General features: G+C 41.0%; 1 protein-coding gene across 3 annotated transcripts in view; it reads right to left on the reverse strand.

Moving 5' to 3' along the window:
• Positions 1–215: 215 nt before the first annotated feature.
• The window catches only part of ccdc125 (coiled-coil domain containing 125), a 64,176-nt gene continuing 42,335 nt past the window's right edge, over positions 216–22,056 (reverse strand). For all 3 annotated transcript variants that reach the window (XM_069936545.1, XM_069936551.1, XM_069936560.1), the window contains exons 8-12: positions 19,627–19,742; positions 13,118–13,225; positions 7,068–7,242; positions 5,004–5,140; positions 216–2,547 (exon numbers count right to left, since the gene is read on the reverse strand). In XM_069936545.1, coding sequence (XP_069792646.1) covers positions 2,296–2,547; positions 5,004–5,140; positions 7,068–7,242; positions 13,118–13,225; positions 19,627–19,742 — 788 coding nt within the window. In that variant the 3' untranslated portion in view covers positions 216–2,295. The remainder of the gene's footprint in view (positions 2,548–5,003; positions 5,141–7,067; positions 7,243–13,117; positions 13,226–19,626; positions 19,743–22,056) is intronic.

The following is a 22,056-nucleotide window of genomic DNA, read 5'->3' on the forward strand; positions in this document are numbered from 1 at the left end:
TTCCATCAAGGACATCTACATGTCTTAAAAAAGCAGCCTCTATCCTCAAAGACCCCCACCACCCAGGCCATGCCCTCTTCACTCTGCTATCATCAGGGAAAAGGTACAAGTGCCTAAAGATGAGCACTCAATAACAGAAGTATAGCTTCTTCCTGCTGCCATCATACTTCTGAATAATCAATAAACCAAAGAAACTGCCTTACTTTTTTGCAGTATTGTTTTTATTTTTTTATATAGTAATTATCGTAAGATGGTTATAATCTGAATGTTTGCACTGTGATGTGATGCTGCCACAAAACAACGAATTTCATGACTTGTTCATGACAAATTCTGATTCTGATCTCTTCTGTGGCCAGGAGCATGCAAACATTATTGCCAACACCCCAACAATCACTTCCCTCGTTTCCTGTGGTTATCTGGGGTATATTGTGTCCAGTACCGGGGACTATCTGAACATTTTTAAGACCCAGCACTTCTCCTTTCCCAACCTTGACATGCTCCAGCACATTAGTCTGTTCTACACTGACCTCACATTCACCGAGGTCCCTCTCCCTAGTAAACCCTGAAGCAGTATTCATTTAGGACTCTCTTACCTCCAGACACATGTTCCCTCCTTTATCCCAAATTGGCCCTACCCTCACTCTAGTCATTCTTTTGTTATTCACATACATGTAGAAAGTCTTGGGGTTTTCCCAATTCTACTTTCCAAGGTCTTTGCATACCCCTTTCTAGTTCTTAGTCTATGCTCATGAGCCCTTTCTGACTTTGAACTTCCTAACCCTTGGGTATGTTTCCTTCCTCTTGTCCCAACACTCTTGTCAACCATGGCTCATTTACCCTACCAGGTTTTTCCTATCTCAGTAGGACAAACCTATCCAGAACCTTGTGCAAGTTGTCCTTAAACATCTCCCATATTTCTGCTTTCCAGAATCCAGAAATGATGCAAGGTTACATCCAATGCTTCTAACAGCCTAAAATCGAAGGGGGTTTGTCACCCTTTTAGTCCCATTTTCTTACTCAATACATTTTTTTAATGATGATTGATTTAAATTTCTCCCTCTATTCTATGTCAATGTTCTTAATAAATAACTTAAAAGAAATTGGTAGAATCTAATTTTGGAATAAAACATATGATAAGATGAACAAAACCAGTCCATAACTCTTTTGAATTGGAGCAGATTACTGTTTGTGTCTGCAGCCATTTATATGTGATAAATAATATTTAATAGCCACAATTCAATAAAGTGGTGAATAAATACTGTTCCCTCCCATGTCACATTAAATCCTGACTAATAAGATTCTAGTGAAATTGAAAACAAAATCTGGTTACAAATTTAAAAAGTTGTTTGTGCATTTCCTTAAATAAAATCAAATACATTTTAAAAGTAATTCCAAAATATCATTTTCTATTTTACCTGAGCTATGTTTACAAGTCAACTTGAAATAATTGTACAGATCTTTAACATTATTGCATTTCTCTACAAAATGATCTTCAAGGTGCTTTCTTTGAAACCTGCAGAATCCAAATTTCATTGGTCTTTTACACAAAGTGATATCTTCAAGACAAATCCACATGGCTGTTACCTAGATTCTTCACTTTGCATCTCAAAGATCAGACCTGAAAACAATGTTCACTTTAATTGGCCAGTTTTATCATAGTTTGCCTAGATTTGTGCTCATGATTTAAGATTCAAGATTCCTTTATTATACATGAAAGTTTATCAACTTTTGCCTACTAGAAAGGCAACCCCACCAATAAAAAGAAGAGAAGCAAAAGAGAGTCATTTCAAAGATACCGTGTCCATGGATTTGCCACCCAGTCCTCCTTCAGCCTCAAAGCCTCCTTTTCAATCCATTGGCAAGCCCGTGTTCCCAGAGATCTGAACCTCCAATGCAATCAGGAAGCATTCAGCATCTGAAATCCCTTAGGGACCTGCCCTCAGCACTCTCTCTATATCCCGGTCCCATTACCTGATCCCCATTAGCCAGTCTCCAGCAGGCCACAACCAGATGTGAGTACTTCAGCTGCCAGTCTCTGGCAGCCCACAGCCTGTGTGGATCCTTTAGTCATTTAGATGTGATAAATAATATTTAATAGCCACAATACAATAAAGTGGTGAATAAATACTGTTCCCTCCCATGTCACATTAAATCCTGACTAATAAGATTCTAGTTCTACCGCTGCTTTGGAGGAGTTGACTTTAAAAAATGATACATAAAATTTCCACTGCGTTTCATCCAAATGCATTAAATATTTTGATGCAAAAGGTATATTTTTAAAAAATTTCCATATATTCATTTTTCTGTAAAATAACTTGGAGGAAAAGAATAGGTCCTCAGAACAGTTCTGTGCTCCTTTAAGCTTTGATCAACTGATGGGCAAGAAATATTTTTGCACTCTTGTGATTTGATTTGACATCGAAGAACTTTGGAACTGTCAGTAGCTGGGGTCTCCTTTGAATTAATTCGATTTTGTCCTTCAATACTCCGTGCCAACATGTAACTAACTTTTCTCTGATGCGCCAGAGCCTCCTCCTTATCATTTAACTGTCAACATAAAGGCAAATAGAATTTTATTAAAATCACTCATTTATACAAGGATAAAAAATTGTCAAGCAGGAACTGAGAGTAAAGGAATTGTCAATGCTTCAGACTGGATTCTTTTATTATCATATAATAATAATAAATGTATTACACAAAATTTCCTTTAAACGCAAAGAGTAGCCATTAGTATTGCCTGACGCCCCTTATAGTAAAGAAAGAGAAGCAAAAGAAAGTCCCTTCAGAGTCATTGAGTGTCCATGGATTCCCCTCCAGTAGTCCTGCAGCCTCTACAGTTGCAGACTCCTGTTTGATCTGTTGGCAACTCAAGCTCCAGATCCAAATCTCTGATACCATCAGGAAGCATTCTGCGCCCAAGGCCCTTCAGGAGCCCTTTAGAATCGCGGCTCCCATGAGCCAGTCTGCAATCTATGTCGGTCTTTCATCTGCTGAGTCCCTCACTGGTCTGCTGCTGTGTTCACCGTCCTTTAGGGTCATCAACTATGCTTTTCCTTCTGAATTGGCGGAGTTGTATCTCCCTAATTCTGGTGCCCTGCACTGGTCCACTAATCTCCCGGAGTCCCAACCCCTCAAGGCCACTGCCAGCACAGGCGCTGCCATCTAGTGCACAGAATCGCAGTTGCAGGATTTTAAATTAAAACACCATCAGCTCCTTTAACAGGCCGTTTAATGCCTGTAGGGAACCAGTGGTTGGACCCTGTGGAGGAATGCAGTGTCTCTGCTTCCACTCTCCTCGGGACCACACCATCAGCAGCGCTGCAGTAACAGCAGCTCCAGCATTTTTTTTTAGATGCTTCAGTTTCTTGACCCAAAATCTCAACAATTCTTTTCTCCACAGATGCTCTGGAGTTCCTCCAATGTTTTTCAAATGAACATTTCAGCATCTACAGTCTCCATCTACAGTCTCTTTTTTCATCAATCTATAATAATTCATTGGATTGATACAAATGAGGAAGACCATTCAGATTTATTCTTATTCATTGACCCAAAAATCTTCAATTTATTCTTAAAAGATTTTTTCCTCTCCAATTTCCTGCTACATTCTAAAGATGTGTCAGACTGTATGTTAAAGAGGTACTGTAAATTACCTGCAATGTAGTTGGGTGGAAGGAGGAATGGAAGGGTGGGGGAAAGGGGGCAGGGAAGTTCTAATGGCCATGCAAGAGGAACTTGTCTGTGAAAATGCATTTGATTAGCTGGCAAAGACTGAAAACAGTGAATGGCTTCCATTGGAATGTGCAACACAAGTGTGAACGTGGCTCAGACAACAGTCTCATTCAAGTCAAATTGTGGATCCAAGCTGCAACATTGCTTTCAATATTTATTAGGCTGATGATTTAATGTAAATCTATAACCCCAAGTTCGGCGGGCTGCAACCTCCTTTGAAGAAGACCGCAGAGCCCACCTCACTGACAAAAGACAAAGGAGGAAAAACGCAACACCCAACCCCAACCAACCAATTTTCCCTTGCAACCGTGTCTGCCTGTCCCACATTGGACTTGTCAGCCACAAACGAGCCTGCAGCAGACATAAATCTTCGTCCGCAAAGCCAAGCCAAAGAAAGATAACCCCAAGTTTTATTTCTAATCTTTTCTCACAAGAGACCTTGAAAACCTGATACATCTACATGGCTATTCCCTTCACTGTCATCATACTTTTCACAGATCAAAAATAACAGGACTTCTTAAGATATAGTCTGGCCAGATCTCAAACATGCTATTTTGAATTCTACTGTTTTACAATGTAGTATATTATCAAGTGATTTTGTTGACTGCTATGAACTGGAACATTGTGTATATTAACGTTCTTGGTTGCTATAAATGGTTATAGTAATAAAATTCTTCCTTATGCACTTTGGACATTTAATTTCATTTGCCAATATTTTATTAACTTTATTATTGATGATTTCAGAAGTGTGAGCTCCATGTTACTGAGAAATGTCCAGTTAATAATGAGATCACACTGTTGGCCAATCTTTACTCCTTAGCAAACTAGATACCACGAGAAAAGGTCTATTGTGATTCACAACACCTTTTTCCACATTCTCCAAATTAACAAAAGCAATTTGGTTTTAAAATTGAGAAAATAAATCATATATTTATTAGTTTTAATGTCTAAATAATTTTGTTCAGTTTTAGTAGAGAAAGATGGCTACAATTATGAAACCATAAAAGATCACAAATTAGATGTTACAACTATTCAATTATTTGAAATGCCATTGAAGAAAGAAAATTGCACAATAAACTTTTTATTCACTTATTTTTTCTTGAAATATATGCAATTTATCCTAATAACTTGTATTTGTCTCCAAATATTCAATGAATACAATATAAGAATTCATTATTTTTTTCAACTCTTGAACAGTTGATGCAAGATTTTTTGGAATCTATTCTTCCTAGCCAGAATTAAATATTAGTGGTAATATTAAAAACATTACAGACCAAGTCGATAAGAATCCTCAGCACTTCCTGTGTGTCATCCAACATTTCCAGTTTCTTATAGTCTGCAGTAGAATTAAACAGCCCCTTCAATCTTTGCCCAAGTGTTGTATGATTCACTTCTTTTTTCTCACCAGGATCTGGAATGGTGTGGAAAACAATAAGATCTGAATGCAATATAGGGGTAATATTCAAAAGAGTGTGACAGAGTATATAGATATGTTTTTAGGAGATAAATTGGGAAAGGTTTGTTAGAGTAGGTTACATACAAACACTTTAAAACAGATATTATTTAAAATACTGGAGCTCTGCCCCATGCTAGACATATCGACTCCACAGCTTTTGCAAGAGCTTTGAAGAGTGCTCAAAAGATTTCACTAATGGATTGTTATTTACAAAAGGCAACAGATGAAAGATCTTGTTGGAGCCACAGATTGTCTGTAAGATAATTTGTGGTTCTAAGAGGGTCATGTGGTTTTGCAAGCAGAGTGAGAGAAACAGGCTTTATCTCAGAGAGAGAGAGAGAGAGAGAGAAGGAGGGAGATCACTTATACAGTGTTACAGCCAGCAGAGGCAGCTGGGATTGGAACAGGATAAGCTGGCAATCTTCTGGAAAACCTCATTTGCAAGACGGCCTGATCAAAGCCTTTGTGATTCATGCAAGAGGAGAGGACTAGCTGTCTAATGTTTCAATTGGAATAAGTGAAACAAAAAGGAACTCGGTGGTGACTGAAAGAAAGAGGTTATCATCTGGAGAACCCTGAAGGGGCAAGCTTCGTCAGCAAGACACTGGAGTGGCTGATTAAAAAGGAATCCGTTGTGGATGTTCTGGAAAACAAATCTCTCTCTGAAAACTGACAAGAACCTTCTTGAGTGGTAACCATTTACCTTTCAAGCACCAAAGCCTGGTGAACTTTATAAATGTTAAATTCTGTGCACAGTACAGGTACACAATCCTTTATCCAGAACCCTTAGCGGACCGTGTGTTCCGAATTTCAGATTTTTCTGGATTTCGGAAAGCCAGATTTAAGCCCAACCAAATTGTGCTGCCTTATCCACCCCCACCCCCTTCCAGTCGCCCTGCCATCTCCCCCCCTCACCCGCCGGACTCGCACTGCCGGTGTCCCCCCGCCCCCAGCCCACCCGACTCGCGCTGCCGCCACTCTCCCCACTTGCCGGATTTTGGAGCTTTCCGAATTTTAGATGTTGGATAAAGAATTGTGGACCTGTATAAGAATTGTCAGCAACCAGTGAACTTGGAGGAATGAGAAGTGAGATTGGACTGTGAACCAAAGAACCTTTCTGAACTTACACATATATTACATACACTTGCGTTTAGAATTAGAAGGGGGTTAAGTTAGGTTAGTTGTTAAGTTAAAGTGTGATTCTGTTTTCATGCTTAAAGATAATTAAAAGTAACTTTTGTTTAAGTAACCATTTGTCTTGGTGAATATCTATTGCTGCTGAGATTATGGGCCCTCTGAGTTCGTAACAAGAGAAATCTCCAAGAAACAAAGTTGGAACTGAATTATGACTAAAGTTAATATACGCATTTTGCACACAAGACATCAGACAATTTAAAATATAGAAAAAGTTCCACCGTTCAACTGAATACATCAGAGTAGTTTTTCTGCTGTCCTGAGATTGGGGGGCAACTGCCAAGCAGCTTCTTCCTAGACAGGAACATTGGCACCATATAGCAGTTCAGGATCACTCTCCGCATAGGAGGCAAGCCCCAATGAAAAATGGCTTTGACAGTCAGAGAGAAGTAAACTCAGATAAATAAACAATCAACTGCTGAGAGAAAGACCTTTTGTTTGACCAAATTAAGTTGGTTTAAAATGTTTTTAATTGAAGTTAAGAATATGCAGTTTTTACTTGTTTAAAAAAAACATCAAAGACAATGAGTAATATTTAATTCAGTAGCAGCTTTGATAGTCAGCAAGTGAAGTAGACAGGTTCTGCTGAACTTCAGCCTACACTCGAAAGCCCAAGTACAGGCTTATCTGCCAGATCAAAAAGGATTGAGCGAATGATCTGAAGCCAACATCCACATTGTGGACATACCTTCTTTGGATAGCATCTTCACAAGCCCTTTCTTAAGATATTTTCTATGCATTTTTCCCACTTCAGTAATTCGAAGAGTTTGGTCATTTGTCCTTTTCAGTTGATGTTCAAAGGCACTTCTAAATGCATCAGCCACAAGATGCGCCTCTTCCTTGTACATTCTCTGATGATCAAGCTGATGACACAGAAAAAAATAATAAAAAAATAAACTTTTAGACATACAGCACGGTAACAGTCTCTTTCGGCTCACGAGCCCATCCTGTCCAATTACACCCTTTTTGAAAGGCGTGAGAAAACCTGAGCCCCTCCGGAAAACTCACGCAGAGACGGAGCATGGACACACTCCTTACAAACAGCGTGGAAGTTGAACCCTGATCACAGTCACTGGTGCTGTAACAATGCTGAGCTAACCACATTTAACCATCATGCTAACTTCCCCAAAAATGCCAGAATTTTTAAAATATTCTTGCAAAAGACACTGAATCACCCCATCCCATTTGTTCTCAATCTACTGATGGGCAATAGATATTTTCAGAAACTATAGAACCATTCAAACCTGTTATACTCTATCTATATCCCTCATGATTTTGTATACCTATCAAATCTCCTCACGGTCTTCTATGCTCCAGGGAATAAAGTCCAAACCTTTTCCTGCAACTCAGTTCCTCAAGTCCCAGCAGCATCCACATTAATCTTCACTGCCCTCTCAATTTTATTGAGGAGTAAACACAAAATTCCGTGGACACCGTTGTTGAAGTAAAAACACAAAATGCTGGAGGAACTCAGCAGGTCAAACAGTCTCCTTTCTGCAGCAAAGACAGAGATACATAACTGACGTTTCGGGTTTGAGCCCTTCATCCACACTTGATCCTAGTCAAAAGGCCAAGAAGTGATGAGCCCTTCAAAGTAATTTTATTGATATCTTTCCAGTAGTTAGGTGATCAAAACTGCACACAATACTTCAAATTTGGCCTCACCAATGTCTTGTACAATTTTACCACAACATCCCAGCTCCTATAATCAATACTTTGAAAAATGGCACCAATGTTGCTGCTGGTGTAGATCCAAGGAGAGAGGGGAGTGGAGGCTCAGCACTCCTCCACAGGGTTTGACTGCCCAGTCCGACTATCAACGGGTCCGCACAGGCTTTAAATGGGCTGTGAAAGGAGCAAAAAGTGTTTTATTTTAAAATCCTGTGACCGCTGGGTCTGGGACCAAGATTGCAGTGCCTTTGCTAGCAGCGGCCTCAAGGGGTTGCCAGGGAAGCAGAGGACTGGCACGGCACGAGATAAGGGGGAGAATATACCACATTTGAGAAGGAGAAGCAGAGGAGGTGACACGATGGGACTGTGAACATAGCAGGTGACCAGAGAAGGGCTCTGTGGCTGAAGAACAGACGGCGGGCTGTTAGGGACTCAAGATGAGGAACTCACGCGGGTTGCGGGAAGCTGGCAACTTGCGGTCAATGTACTCACACCAGACTGAGGTTGCCTGGAGACTGGCTTGAGACTTGCTGAAGAGGTACCAGTAAGAGGGTGCTAGAGGCGGGAAGGGCTTTAGACGTTTGGATCTGGAGTTCTGGTTGTCGATGGTTTAAACAGAAGACTGTGTGCTGCAGAGGTTACAGGAGCACTGGAACCAAATCCACAGACATTCAATAAGTCTGAAGGGACTCTCTTTTGCTTCTCTTTCTACAAGGGGCATCAGGAAATTTCTGCTGATAGCAAATCTTTCATGTACTATTACATCTATTTTATTACATGACAATAAAAGAATCTTGATTCATGAAGGCCAATAGGCCAAAGGCTCTCTTTATGATCGTATCTACCCGTGATGTCACTTTCAAGCAATTAGGTGTCTGTATTACCAATCTCTGTCCTACTGCATTGCTCAGAGTCCTACTGTTTACCATGCATGTCCTACTAAAACGCAACATCTCACACTTGTCTGCATTAAATTCTATCTGCCATTCTGCAGCCCATTTCTCCAGCTGGTCTAGATGCCTCTGCAAGCTTTGAAACCCTTCTTTGCTGTCCACAACACCTCCAATTTTTGTGTCATCAGCAATGAGCTGATCCAATTTACCATGTTATCATCTAGATCAGGGGTGTCAAACTCAAATTCACGGAGGGCCAAAATAAATATTTATTGAAAATTTTCAACAACATCTGCATGTTTTCTCTTCTTTCAACATATGTAATGTTAAACTTTTTCTTATTAAAATAAATGTTTAATAATAGTTTTGGATAAACTCTTTCCAGAAGCATTAACAAATGAGAAATAAAATATTCAATAAATAATATTTCTCTATAGAGGATTTGTCAAATGTTGCTAGTGTGCTGTCGAATAGTAAAATCTGAGGGCTATTGAGAATGTGGGAGAATAACATGATTCCTGAAACAATCAAATGGGTGACTGATTGTGGGCATGAACTCTAGCAGGGTTATTTGCCATGCCCTTTTTCCATTGGTACAGATATCCTTTGATTTACACACTTTTCAAGTTTTATGCCTAATGAGCTTGTATCCAGGTGCAGGACCATTTTTAACCAGGAATATATTTATCACTGTGACATGAAACTATTGGAAGATCGTTTTATCCTGAGATTAAAGTTCATAATACTTACTCAGGCCTGTGTGCGGGAGGGCGGGGTTTGCGGGCGATCTTGTTGGACAACGACAGTGCGGGGGCATCGGCTCTCGCTGCAGGGCGGCATCTCGGTGGATCAGCGGTCCCGTCACCGTGAGTCGCGGGTCGGCCTGCGGCAGGGAGGGGGAGTGGGCAACGGTCCTGGCGAGGTCAGGCCCGAGGCCTCCGGTTCCGGGCGCTGGGAAGCGGCCTTGGCTTCCCCTGACACCGGCCAGGCCGCGCTGCGGTGGGGGGGGGGGGGCGGGCGGCGGGACACGACAGTGCGGGGGCATCACGGCGGATCAGCGGCCCTGTCACCGTGAGTCATGGGTCGACCTGCGGCAGGGAGGGGGAGTGGGCAACGGTCCTGGCGAGGTCAGGCCCGAGGCCTCCGGTTCCGGGCGCTGGGAAGCGGCCTTGGCTTCCCCTGACACCGGCCAGGCCGCGCTGTGGTGGGGGGGGCGGGCGGGGAGACTCGACAGTGCGGGGGCATCGGCTCTCGCTGCAGGGCGGCATCTCGGGGGATCAGCGGCCCCGTCACCGTGAGTCGCGGGTCGGCCTGCGGCAGGGAGGGGGAGTGGGCAATGGTCCTGGCGAGGCTAGGCCCGAGGCCTCCGGTTCCGGGCGCTGGGAAGCGGCCTTGGCTTCCCCTGACACCGGCCAGGCCCCAAAACCAGAGTCCACGGTGAGACCCTGCAACGTAAACAGAGGAGGTGGGGGCGATTAGCGGGCTGATGCCAATGCATTCTGGGATTTGTAGTATTACTGTGCATGCGCTATACTGGCGCGGCGGCCAGCGGGCCACCTCTAATACATTTTTGAAATGATCTTGTGGGCCAAATATAATTATATCGCGGGCCAGAGTTTGACATGTGTGATCTAGATCATTGATATATATGACAAAGAACAATGGACCAAGCACTGATCCTTGATGCACATCACTAGTCACAGGCCTCTTGTTGGAGAGGCAATCATCCTCTACCACTCTCTGGTTTCTCCCAAAAAGCTAATATCGAGTGCAGTTGACTACCTCACCATAAATACTGAGCAAATAAACCTTCCTGATTAATCTCCCATCTGGGACCTTGTCAAAGGCCTTACTAAAGTTCATGAAGGCAATATTCACAGCCTTTCCTTCATTAACTTTCCTGGTAACCTCCTCAAAAATCTCTAAGATTAGTTCAACATGACCTACCACACACAAAGCCATGCTGACTATCCCTAATCAGTCACTGACAATCCAAATATTTTTATATCCGATCTCTTAGAACAACTTGCAATCATTTATCAACTACTGATGTCAGCCTATAATTTCCTGGGTTATTTTTGGAGCCTTTTTTAAACGATGGAACAAATGAGCTATACTCCAATCCTTTGGCTCCTCACCTGTGGCTAAAGACATTTTAAGTATATTTGCCAGGACCCTTGCAATTTCTGCATTAGCCTCCCTCAGTATGAGGGGATACCTTGTCAGGCCCTGGGGATTTATTCACCTTTATTCATTAGGACAATGAGCATCTCCTCCTCTTTAAATATTACAGGTTCCATGACCTTTCTGTTTGTATGCCAAAACATTTTTGATCTCCCCATCTCGTCTGGCTCCATACATAACCAATAACTTTGATCTTCAAATAGACTAATTTTGTCCCTTACTAGTCTTTAGCTCTTTATACATCTGTAGATGCCCTGAGGATTTTCCTTCACCTTGTCTGCCAAAGCAACCTCATGACTTCTTTCAGCCTTCTTAATTTCCCTCTTAAGTTTAATTATACTCTTCAGGCACCTCAGTCACTCCTTGTTACCTTTACATTCTTCTTAACCAGATCCGCAATATCCATCAAAAATCAAAGTTTCTTATGCCTGCTAACCTTGCCTTTAATTCTGACAGGAATATACAAACTCTGTACTCTCAAAATTTTACCTTTGAAAATTTTCCACCTACTGTTTCCATACACATACTTTTATCACCTGTCCTGTCTCATTCCTTAATAGGAGATATAGAATTGCAGTCTCTCTAGCTGGCACTTAATATACAGAAATAGAAAACTTTCATGAACACATTTCACAAACTCTAAGCCATCCAGCCCTTTTACAGTATAGGAGTACCAGTCAATATGTGGAAAGTTAAAGTTACCTCCTTACACAATTTCATGTATATTGCAGCTGTCAGCTATCTCCCTAGAGATTTGCTCCTTCAATTCTCCCCATTAATGTGGTCATACCTTTCTCATTCCTCAGCTGAACCTATATAACCTCAGTGGACAAGCCCTTTTGTCTGTCCTGTCTCAGCACAGTTGCTTTTCCCTAAGGGAAAAGGGAGATATGGGAGGTTTTCATTACTGAAACAAGGGTAAATGGAAGATGTCCCGACAACTTGAGCATCTTCTATGACTTCTAAATTCATTGCAATTAAGCTCAAACTTTTTGACAAGCAAAGAAACATAAGTGAATCTCCTGAGCTTTATAAATAAAGATCTTATTGAAAGTCATCACCTGTTGTGTTTTTATACTGAAAATTAAAGCTCGTATATTTATAACAAGAGTCCTAATACAGAATATGCATTTCATTGTCTTAAATAATTTCAAGAAATAAAAAATACAACTATCATTTTTATGAACTGAACATTGGAACAAATTCAAGCCCATTTGATGGTTTATATCCCTCTCCAAAAAAAAACTTTCCCTTTTTCTGTACAAACTTTTTGGAGAATGCAGCACACATTCTCGTTGCAGCTTTTTCCAATCAAAATGGTTGATTAATTTTATAACCTGTGCTGCATACTCTTCTACATCTATACCTCTCTGGATATCAAATTGAAACTATACTACCTCTAGAAGGAGAGCTTTGTGGATACTTTGCTTCTTTTTAATATCTACGTGCAGGTATTAAACTCGCAGTCATATTTTTTAATGTAAATTGTATCTTTAAGGCGATGCCAAATATTATTTGACTGATTATGTGAAAGCAAAGAGATAATAACATGCCAATTTCCTCTAGATTTATGCCATCTTAGCTTTGGCAAATATTTGGTGAACCCAATTGCCTCCATCTAGGCTTTTGTGGTAATGGTAGTACTGAAGTATCAAGGAATTTCACTCCCCACTATTATTAAATAACATTGATGAGTTCTGATAAAATATATCACTGGCCTGAAAATTTACCTACGTTTCTCTGTGCTCGCTAGTCTACATTTTCAAGACTCTCTATTTGATTTTAAAGAACAAATTTTTGCTAAAAATTTATTCTTAGAATAAGCTCTTCAATAATGTCAATAATATTAATATTCCACAATTACACAGTCTAAAATAGCAAGCACATTATAAACAATAAGAGATGAAAATAATTTTATGAAAAAGTGATGTAACTTTAAAAATTCAGAAATTAATTTTATCCCAACAAAATAACTTGTATGGTGACAAACCTCTTGCTGCAGTCCCAACAATTCCTTTCGTGTAGCAGCTGCCATTCTGGCACAGCCACAAGGGTCCACTCCAATACCATTACAGTGACATGCTCCAAGTATTCCAAGCTGAAGAACAAGAAGAATCAGAAATGATGGGAGTGATATAATCAACTCATCATTTATTGCTAGCTGATTAGTGATGGGTATGATATTGTTATATGAACCAAAATTGCCTATGTTATCAAACTTGTTTTGGACAACCAGATTCCAATAGCATTTCACAGGCTTTGGTCATATGATACTATATATGAAATGCGCAAGATCAGTGGTTTTCACACAAATACACAGAACCACACCACCATGACAACAATCTCCTCACTCGTCAGGAAGGCGCAACAGCAACTGCACTTCCTGAGAAGACTGAAGGAGGCAAGGCTACGAGCCACTATTATGTCAACCTTCTAGAGGAGGTCTATCGATAGCATCATGGCCAGCTACATCACAGTGTGGTATGGTTGCTGCAGAGAAATGGATCGGAGGTCAATCTGCAGGACAATAAGAATGACAGAGAGGATCACTGGAGTCCTCCTCCCCCACCCCTCCAAAATGATGTGATCAACTGAGATCATTGTCTGAAGAGGTATGACAGAGTATTTAGAGGTGGCTTGGGAGGAATTGCTAGAGCAGGTTGCACACAAACATTTTAAAACACAGAATATTTGCAGGACTTCTGCAGAATGCTTTTTGCAGAGGAGCAACAAAGTAGCAACATTCAGCAGCTTGCCTGGGAGAGCATGTGATCTTTGCAGACAGGCCAGAACAGTTCTGCTCTCAGAGAGGGATGGTGTGAAACAGAGTGAAAGGAGACAGAAATCAGTTCTGGAAGGACAAAGCTGGCAAACTTTGGAAGGCTGTCTGGTCAAAGGAGAAGACTGGCTGTCTGAAAGGTGACCTGAAAGAAAGAGGATCATCTGGAGAACCCTGAAGGGGGCAAGTTTCATCAGCAAGACTGATTGAGAAGGAATCAGTTGCGGATGTCTTGGAAAAGGAATCTCTCTCTGAAAACCAGCAAGAACCCTCCTGAGTGGTAACCATTTGCCTGTTAAACACCAAAGACTGGTGAACTTTGTTAATGATAACTTCTGTGCACAGTACAAGAATTGCCTGCAACCAATGAGATTGGACTGTGATCCAAATAACTTTTCTAATCTTGAATATAAATATACATTACACACACCTGCACTTAGTATTAGAGGGGGGGGGGGGGGGGGGATTAAGTAGTTAGGTAGGTTAAGTAATAAGTTCAATTCTGAATTCTTGTTCAATTCTAATTAAAAATGACTTTTGTTTAAGTGACCCTGTGTTGTGGTGCATATCTATTGCTGCTGGTGTTTGGGGACCTCTGGACTCCGTAACAGAGGACATGGAAAATCATTGAAGTCTTCTTCCACTCTGCACACAGCACCTTTCAGATGCTTCTGTCACAAAGAGATACAGGAGTATCAGTGCCAGCACCATCAAGCTGAGAAACAGCTTCTTCCCACAGGGCAGTGAGAATGCTGAATGATCAAAGGAACTGATCACATTAGTCACCTGAGGCTCTCGTATTCATGAAACAATATCTATTAACTTATTTGCATATATCTATACTTGTCCTGCATGAGTATTGTTTGTATGTGTGTTATGTCTGGTTGTGTGTTTGCATATCTTGCGTTGGAGAACACTATTTCAAAAGGTTTTACTTGTGCAATCAGAAGACTTAAATAAGAGATTGAAAGAGTTCCAATATGCAGAGGGATTAGCTTGCTACAGCACATTTTGCAACCGGCCAGTAGACAAGTAGTTGGGAAAGCTAATGAGAATGGTGGCTAGAATCAGAACACTTTACAAGAGAACAATTGACAGTGCCCTGTGTGGTATCATTAAATCAATCAAGAAGATCGCCAGGTTCTTCCCTTCCTATATTGATGACAGTCAACAGGAGTGTTAAATAGGACTCAAAGAATTATTCAGGATCCCTATCATCCATCACTCAGTTTCTCCATCAGGAAGGAGGTACAGGAGCAACAAAATCAGAATTGCCAAGCTGAGAGGTTAATATATGGTATCCAGAAACCCAAGGTTTCTTATAAATGAAACAGAGTAAATTATTTATACATATTTATGTTACATTACATTTTATGTGATTAATATGTGGTGAATTTGTGAGAAATGTATTCTGTGTGTATGCATGTGCACCGTGGTCCCTACAAAACGCTGTTTCATCTGGTTGTAAATCTACAGTCAGACGATAATAATCTTGAGATGTAAGAAATTCTACGCTGAAATTAGAAGAGGGTTTGGGTGAATTAAAGCAAAGAAAAAGAAAAATAGTCCAGGGCAGTCATCATCAGAAAGTATCAGAAAAGGGAAGATTAAATAAGAATAAGAGTGGACTAGCACAGAATAAAGGAAAAATGGTAATGTAGACTACAAAGATTCACAAGACTATGAAATCATACGAAATAGGAGCAATAGTTGGCCATCTAGTCTGTAGTTTCCCACAACTTTTAGCCACTTTGTATGCATTAGCTTTTAATTTGATTTTATTTCTCAAGTTATCCAAGGTCAGTATCCCTACCTTTACTGTCCTTGATTTAAATGGTCCGAGAGACTTATCCACCCTTGGATCATTCAGCTTTCTAAGCAACTTCTCCCTTGAAATAGTAACTGCACTCACTTCCCTTCCCTATATAACCATATAACAATTACAGCACTGAAACAGGCCAATTTGGCCCTTCTAGTCCGCATTGATCCAAGTACCCTCCTCTAATCCCACTTACCAGCACTCTGCCCATATCCCTCCAACCTCCTCGCATCCATATACTTATTCAACTCTTTCTTAAATGACAAAATTGACCCTGCCTCCACCACCTTTCCCGGAAGCCCATTCCACTCAGTAACCACTCTCTGAGTAAAGAAGTTCCCCCTCATGTTACTCCTAAATCTTTGCCTGTCAACTCTCAACCCATGACCTCTTGTATCCATCTCTCCTACTCTCAATGGGAAAAGCCTTTCAAATCAACTCTATCTATCCCTCTCATTATCTTAAAAACCTCTATCAAATCCCCTCTCAGCCTTCTACATTCCAAGAAATAAAGACCCAATTTGCTCAATCTTTTCTTGTATTCCAGATGCTGAAACCCAGGCAACATTTTTGTAAATCTTCTCTGCACTCTCTCTATCTTGTTAATATCCTTCCTATAAATCGGTGACCATAACTGCACACAGTACTTTAAAATTTGGCCTCACTAATGCCTTGTACAGTTTCATCATTACTTCTCAACTCCTATATTCTATGCACCCTTTGACATCTGGCTCACTGCTAATGTTTTCCACAGTGAAGACTGATGCAAAATATTCATTTAGTTCCTCTACCATCTCCTTATCTCCCATTATTTCTCCAGCTGCATTTTCTAGTGGTCCTATCTACTCTCACCTCTCTTTTTACTCTTTATATACTTGAGGAAGATTCCTCTTTGATATTATTTGTTGGCTTTCTTTCATACTTCATCTTTTCCCTACCTGAGTTTTTTTAGTTACCTTCTGCAAGTTTTTAAAAACTTCCCAAATTTTACTTGCTTGTGTGCCCTCTCTTGAACTTTTAGGTTTTCTTTGACTTCCATTGTCAGCCACAGTTGTGACATTTTTCCATTCAAATATTTCCTCATTTTTGGTGTGTATTTATCCTGAAACTTCCTAATTTCTTGCAGACACTTCATCCATTGATGCTCTGCCGTATTCCCAACTAGTGCTCCCCAGGGTCGGTGCCAAGGAGGGGTCATCTGCAGGCATTGCCTCCCGAAATGAGGTGCTGTGCCTCCAATGGCCGCGGCAATCCCTGGCTGTCAGACCTGCCCACTCCCTCCTGTGTCAGAAGTGTCTAGGTTGACAGTTAGTGACTCTACACCCGCCCATGGCTACGTTACTAGTGTGTGTCAAGCATCAGTAGCGTCTAATGACACTTGACACAATAAAAAGAGCATCCTCATGCCCCACATCAGAGGGGTGGATGGCATTACCGATAGGTAGGTCCATACCAGCAACCCCCCCTTACAAATCGACAGGTCCTTGTTGCCACCCCCCTCCCCCACTGAACAAGCCCCCTCAAAAATCACTAATACTCTCCTCTAACACATATTCTGGTGCTGACCTTGGTGCCCCCTTCCAATCTACTTTGGCCGGTTCCTCTCTCATACCACTGTAATTCCCTTTTCTCCACTAAAATACCTAATTTTAGTTTCTCCTTGTTAAATCTCAAATTGAACTCCTATTATGACCACTGCGCCCTAATGGTTCATTTACTCAAAGCTTCTCCAATCAACTCTGGTACATTGCACAACACCCAGTACACCCGATTCCCTAGTGGGCTCATCAACAAGTTGCTCTAAACTGCCAGAGACAATCTATAAATTTTCTCTTTTTAGATCCAGTCCCAACCTGGTTTTCCCAAACTACTTCAGTGTTAAGATCTCCATAACTACCATAACAGAGCTCTTCTGACACACCTTTTCTATTTGCTGTTGTATTTTGTTGTCCACATCCCTGCTACTGTTTGGAGGTCCGTATGTAACCGCCAACAGTGTGTTTTTATCCTTGCCATTTCTTAACGCAACAGACAATGATTCTACATCTTCTGATCATATGTAACCACTTTCTAATGATTTCATGTTATTCCCTACCAACAGAGCCACGCCACTTCCTCTCCTTACCTGCCTAACCTTTCAATAGACTGTGCATCCTTGGACATTCAGCTCCCAATGGCATCCATCCTTTAGCCACAACTCTGCGATGGTCATGACATCATACCTACCAATCTGTAGCTGTACTACGAGGTACTTTTTTGAATCCATGTCCCTGTTGTAACTCACCCCAATGGTTGCAGATTTTGCCCTATCTTCCTGTCCTTCCATATAAACTCCCTACCAGCTGCTTCCACCTGTGTGCTAACTGCCTCTTTACTTGGGTTCTGACCTGCCTGCGAATCTAGATTAAACCACCCCCCCCCCCCCCATCCCACTTTCCCAATAGCAAGTCTCCCTGCCAAAACATTGGTTCCCTTCCAGTTTAAGTGGAACCCAATCCACTTATACAGGTCACTTTTTCCTCAGAAAAGGTTCCAATGATCCAAGAAGTTGAAACCCTGTGCCCTGCACCATCTCTTCAGCCACACGTTTGTCTGTACTATTTATCTGGAATGTGTACTTTAATCACAAGTGAATTGTTTAATTACAAATTTAAAACTGTAAAGCACAGGAATAAATAAAGGAAAAAAGGATCTTTGTCCCAAACATTATGGAGGGAACTGTTCTTACTGCTGTGGGGAATGGCCTCAGGGTTTCCCTGCACTGCCTGCCAGCTCCCTTTCCTGCTCCTGACTGTCACCCAGCTACCTTCCTTCTGCCTCCTAAGTGTGATTACATCCCTGTAACTCCTATCTATCACCCCCTCAGCTTCCAAATGATCCAGAGTTTATCCAACTCCAGCACCAATTCCCCTGCATTGTTTGTAAAGAGTTGCACTTGGATGCACTTCTCACAAATGAAGTCATCAGGCATAATTGTTGCCTTCCTTGACTATCCACATTCTGCAAGAAGAGCATGTCCCGAACAGTAGGACTGCTTTTAAGGAAGACAATAATCATGGCCAATTTTAATAAGATGTAAATTGGACAAATCTAATTTGCAAGAACAGCCTTTGGCAAGAGTTCATTCAACATGGTTTCTTAAACTAACAAGTATATAAACCAGGCAGGAGGCAGGCTATTTTAAATCCGGAATTCTACAATAAAACATGGTTTATTTCAGATCTGATGAAGGGATCTGGAACATTAACTGTTTCTTTTTCCGCAGATACTGCTTGATTTGCTGGTTTTTAAATGTTGTTATTTCAGGTTTTCATCGGAAGGAATGATCATAGAACAGAAGAATTTTATATTTACTTTGAAAGAAACTGGAATCTGAAATCTGTCTTAATCTAAAAGCAATTATAATGGTAATGACAGCAAGGTGGATAAACCAAGCTGAGAAAATGAATTTAAATGGCAAGGGAGTACATCGGCATTAATCAAAGCACAAGTGTATTTCAGCTAAAGAAAGGCTCTGTGGCATCTAACGAATGAAAATAAAAGACAAAATTGCAAAAATTAATAGGCGGCCAGATGATTGGAAATTAACATGTCTCTGAAGCATTAAAGCAAATAGGCTCAAAATATTGGAGAAACATGAAACTGCAGATTCCAGTATCTTCAAGATGATCTCAGTGGGTTCAGCAACATCAGTGAGAGAGACAAAGAATAGACAACATTTCAGGCTGGAACCTCTCACAGGCACTCAATATTGCTGCTCTTAAACTGCATTACTACATTTTTAAAACTTTAATCTTAGAATAATGATGTTACAAAGCATTCAATATTGATTTATGACTTAATGTCAAATAAAACAGATTACCAATAAACAGCAACCAGATAAAGAAAATAGAATTTTTACCTCTAATGCTGTAATCTCAGAAAATCCATTTCTGTTTGTTGGCAAAGTTCTTTGGAACGTGAGTTGATCCTTTATGTTGAGCATTGCGAAAAGTTCTGAACACTGCTGACTCAATACTTAGAAAAATTCAATAGGTCAATTTGTGAAAGGCAAAAAAAAAATACATAAGTAATCTTAAGTCAAACTTCAAATATGGATGGAAGCCTTCAAAATGCTTTGCTACCTCTTGATGGCATTTAAAAAAAAATTTTACTCCCCGATGCCAGAGATGACTGGAAAACTGGTGAAAGGTTTTCACCTAGCAGACTGGGTTTTTTTTTGTGCAAAGGGGCAAAGAATTCACAATGACTTTCAAATTTATCTCAGCTCGCCTGATTTCGAGTAAATGGGAATTTAAGTGTCAAGATCTCAGCAACAACAGAAAATTCAGTTTGAATGTTGGCCTTATAAACAAGGAAATGGGATTAGTAAAATCTGGTTGTTCAACTAAAAATGAGGACTATTGTTTTTCAAATTAGCAATGTTAAAGATCATGGTGGAAGAAAATTGTGTGACTTGGACTGTTCACTTCAATTTGGAGGAATTTTACAGTGGATAAGTGACACTTGGGGGAAAAAATTCTGTGAGATGTTCCATTAGATCAGTGGTTCCCAACCCTTTTTATGCCCCACACCACTAAAAAAATTTAATATGTTCTCGCACCCCTTAAAGTAATAATTTATTTAAGAATAAAGGTGAAAGTGACCAAAACAAATTTGTATAATCAATTTTTTAATTATATAAACAAAAATGAAACATATGGAAAAGAAAAAATATTACAACAAATTAAAAGTTGCGTAAACCCTACAAAAAAATTAAATTTTCATCCATGCATGAAATTTCTTTTAAAAAATTAAAGAACTAATGTTCAAATGTTCATAAGCCAATTTAAATTTAATGACTCTTTTGTTCCTGTTTATTGCTTAAGAGTTTTTCAAAACGTGGCACTTTGTTGCTGATAGTAATCCGCACGTCTGCCTGTGCACCCAAGCGATTTCTAGATTTTGTCTCGATTGACAAAAGGGCCCTAAATCCAGACTCGCATCAGTATGTCGTCGCGAACGGGATGAGCACAGTTAGTGCTTTTTCACAAAGTCTTGGAAACATGTCCATTGCCGATCACCAATATTGTTCCAAAGTTTTGCTTTCAAACTGCATTCAAGAACACGATTTGTGCACAGTTTAATAAGATCTTCCTTCAGCTGTTCATCATCCGACATATTATCCAAATTGAAGGAGTATGGATTTATAAAAAAACTGAAATGTTATCTCACACCCCCTGGAATGCTATCTCGCACCCCTGGTTGGGAAACCCTGCATTAGATCAATAAATTTGCAGTTGGACCATCAAAATCAAAAGGTTTTAAGTAAAAATTGTTGGTTTATTGAGCAAAAATGGAGTTCCGGTATCTACGTTTGGCATTAATGACATAGTAAGGGATGAGGAAAGAACAAAACAATTAGGACACTATGCGGCCCGCTAACCAGGATGTGATGAGGTAGACAAAACGGTCGAAGACCACGGCGACTGCACCGACCCCGTGGGAGCCAACGACATTCATCCCAGGTGACAACTCACATGGCAGGAAACAACAAACAATGGCAGGAATGCCTCCCAATTGCAGATCGGTGCTGCCGTGACGTCACTAGTCAACAGCAGCAGGGAGAGAATATAAGCAGAGCTGTCAGTGCAATAAATCAGTCTTCGACTTCAACTCCTTGTGCAGGTATTGTTCTTTCCACACTTCGTGGTAGCGCACACGCTATATCGGTGACCCCGGCAAGTCCAACTGGCAGTTGGACCCGAAGATGACAAGGCACTTCCTTGTTGACACCAGCGCTGAAATAAGTATCCTTCCACCCTCGGCCTACAACTCCAAAACAGCAAGCTGGGCCCGACACGGAGGGTAGCGAACAGCACCATCATACAAACTTTCAGCATCTGCACCATCCCCTTCCACTTCGGCAGCAACCAGTTCATGCGGACATTCACAATTGCGGCTGTGGCACAACCGCTCCTGGGAGCAGACTTCCTGTGAGCCCACTGCCTGCTGGTGGACCATAAAGACCTTTCAAACGACACCCCTGGGAAGCCAAGTTACCTGCCCCCCACCTCTATCCGACAACACATTTATGAAGATCCTAGCGGAGTTCCCTTCGATTGTGGTACCACAGTTTTCCATCGAGGAGCTAAAGCACAAGGTAAGGCACCAAATCTCACTGAGGGCTCCCCATTCCACGCCAGGGTGTGCTGCCTTCACCCATTCCCCCCTAAAAGCTCACCCTTGCCAAAGGAAAGTTTTAAAAAGTGGAAGAGCTGGGGATAGTGCAACATTACAACAGCCCCTGGGCCTTCCCCTGCACATGGTACCAAAGGCAGCAGAAGTGTGG

Source organism: Narcine bancroftii, chromosome 1, assembly GCF_036971445.1.
Source record: "Narcine bancroftii isolate sNarBan1 chromosome 1, sNarBan1.hap1, whole genome shotgun sequence".
Classification (NCBI taxonomy): Eukaryota; Metazoa; Chordata; class Chondrichthyes; order Torpediniformes; family Narcinidae; genus Narcine; species Narcine bancroftii.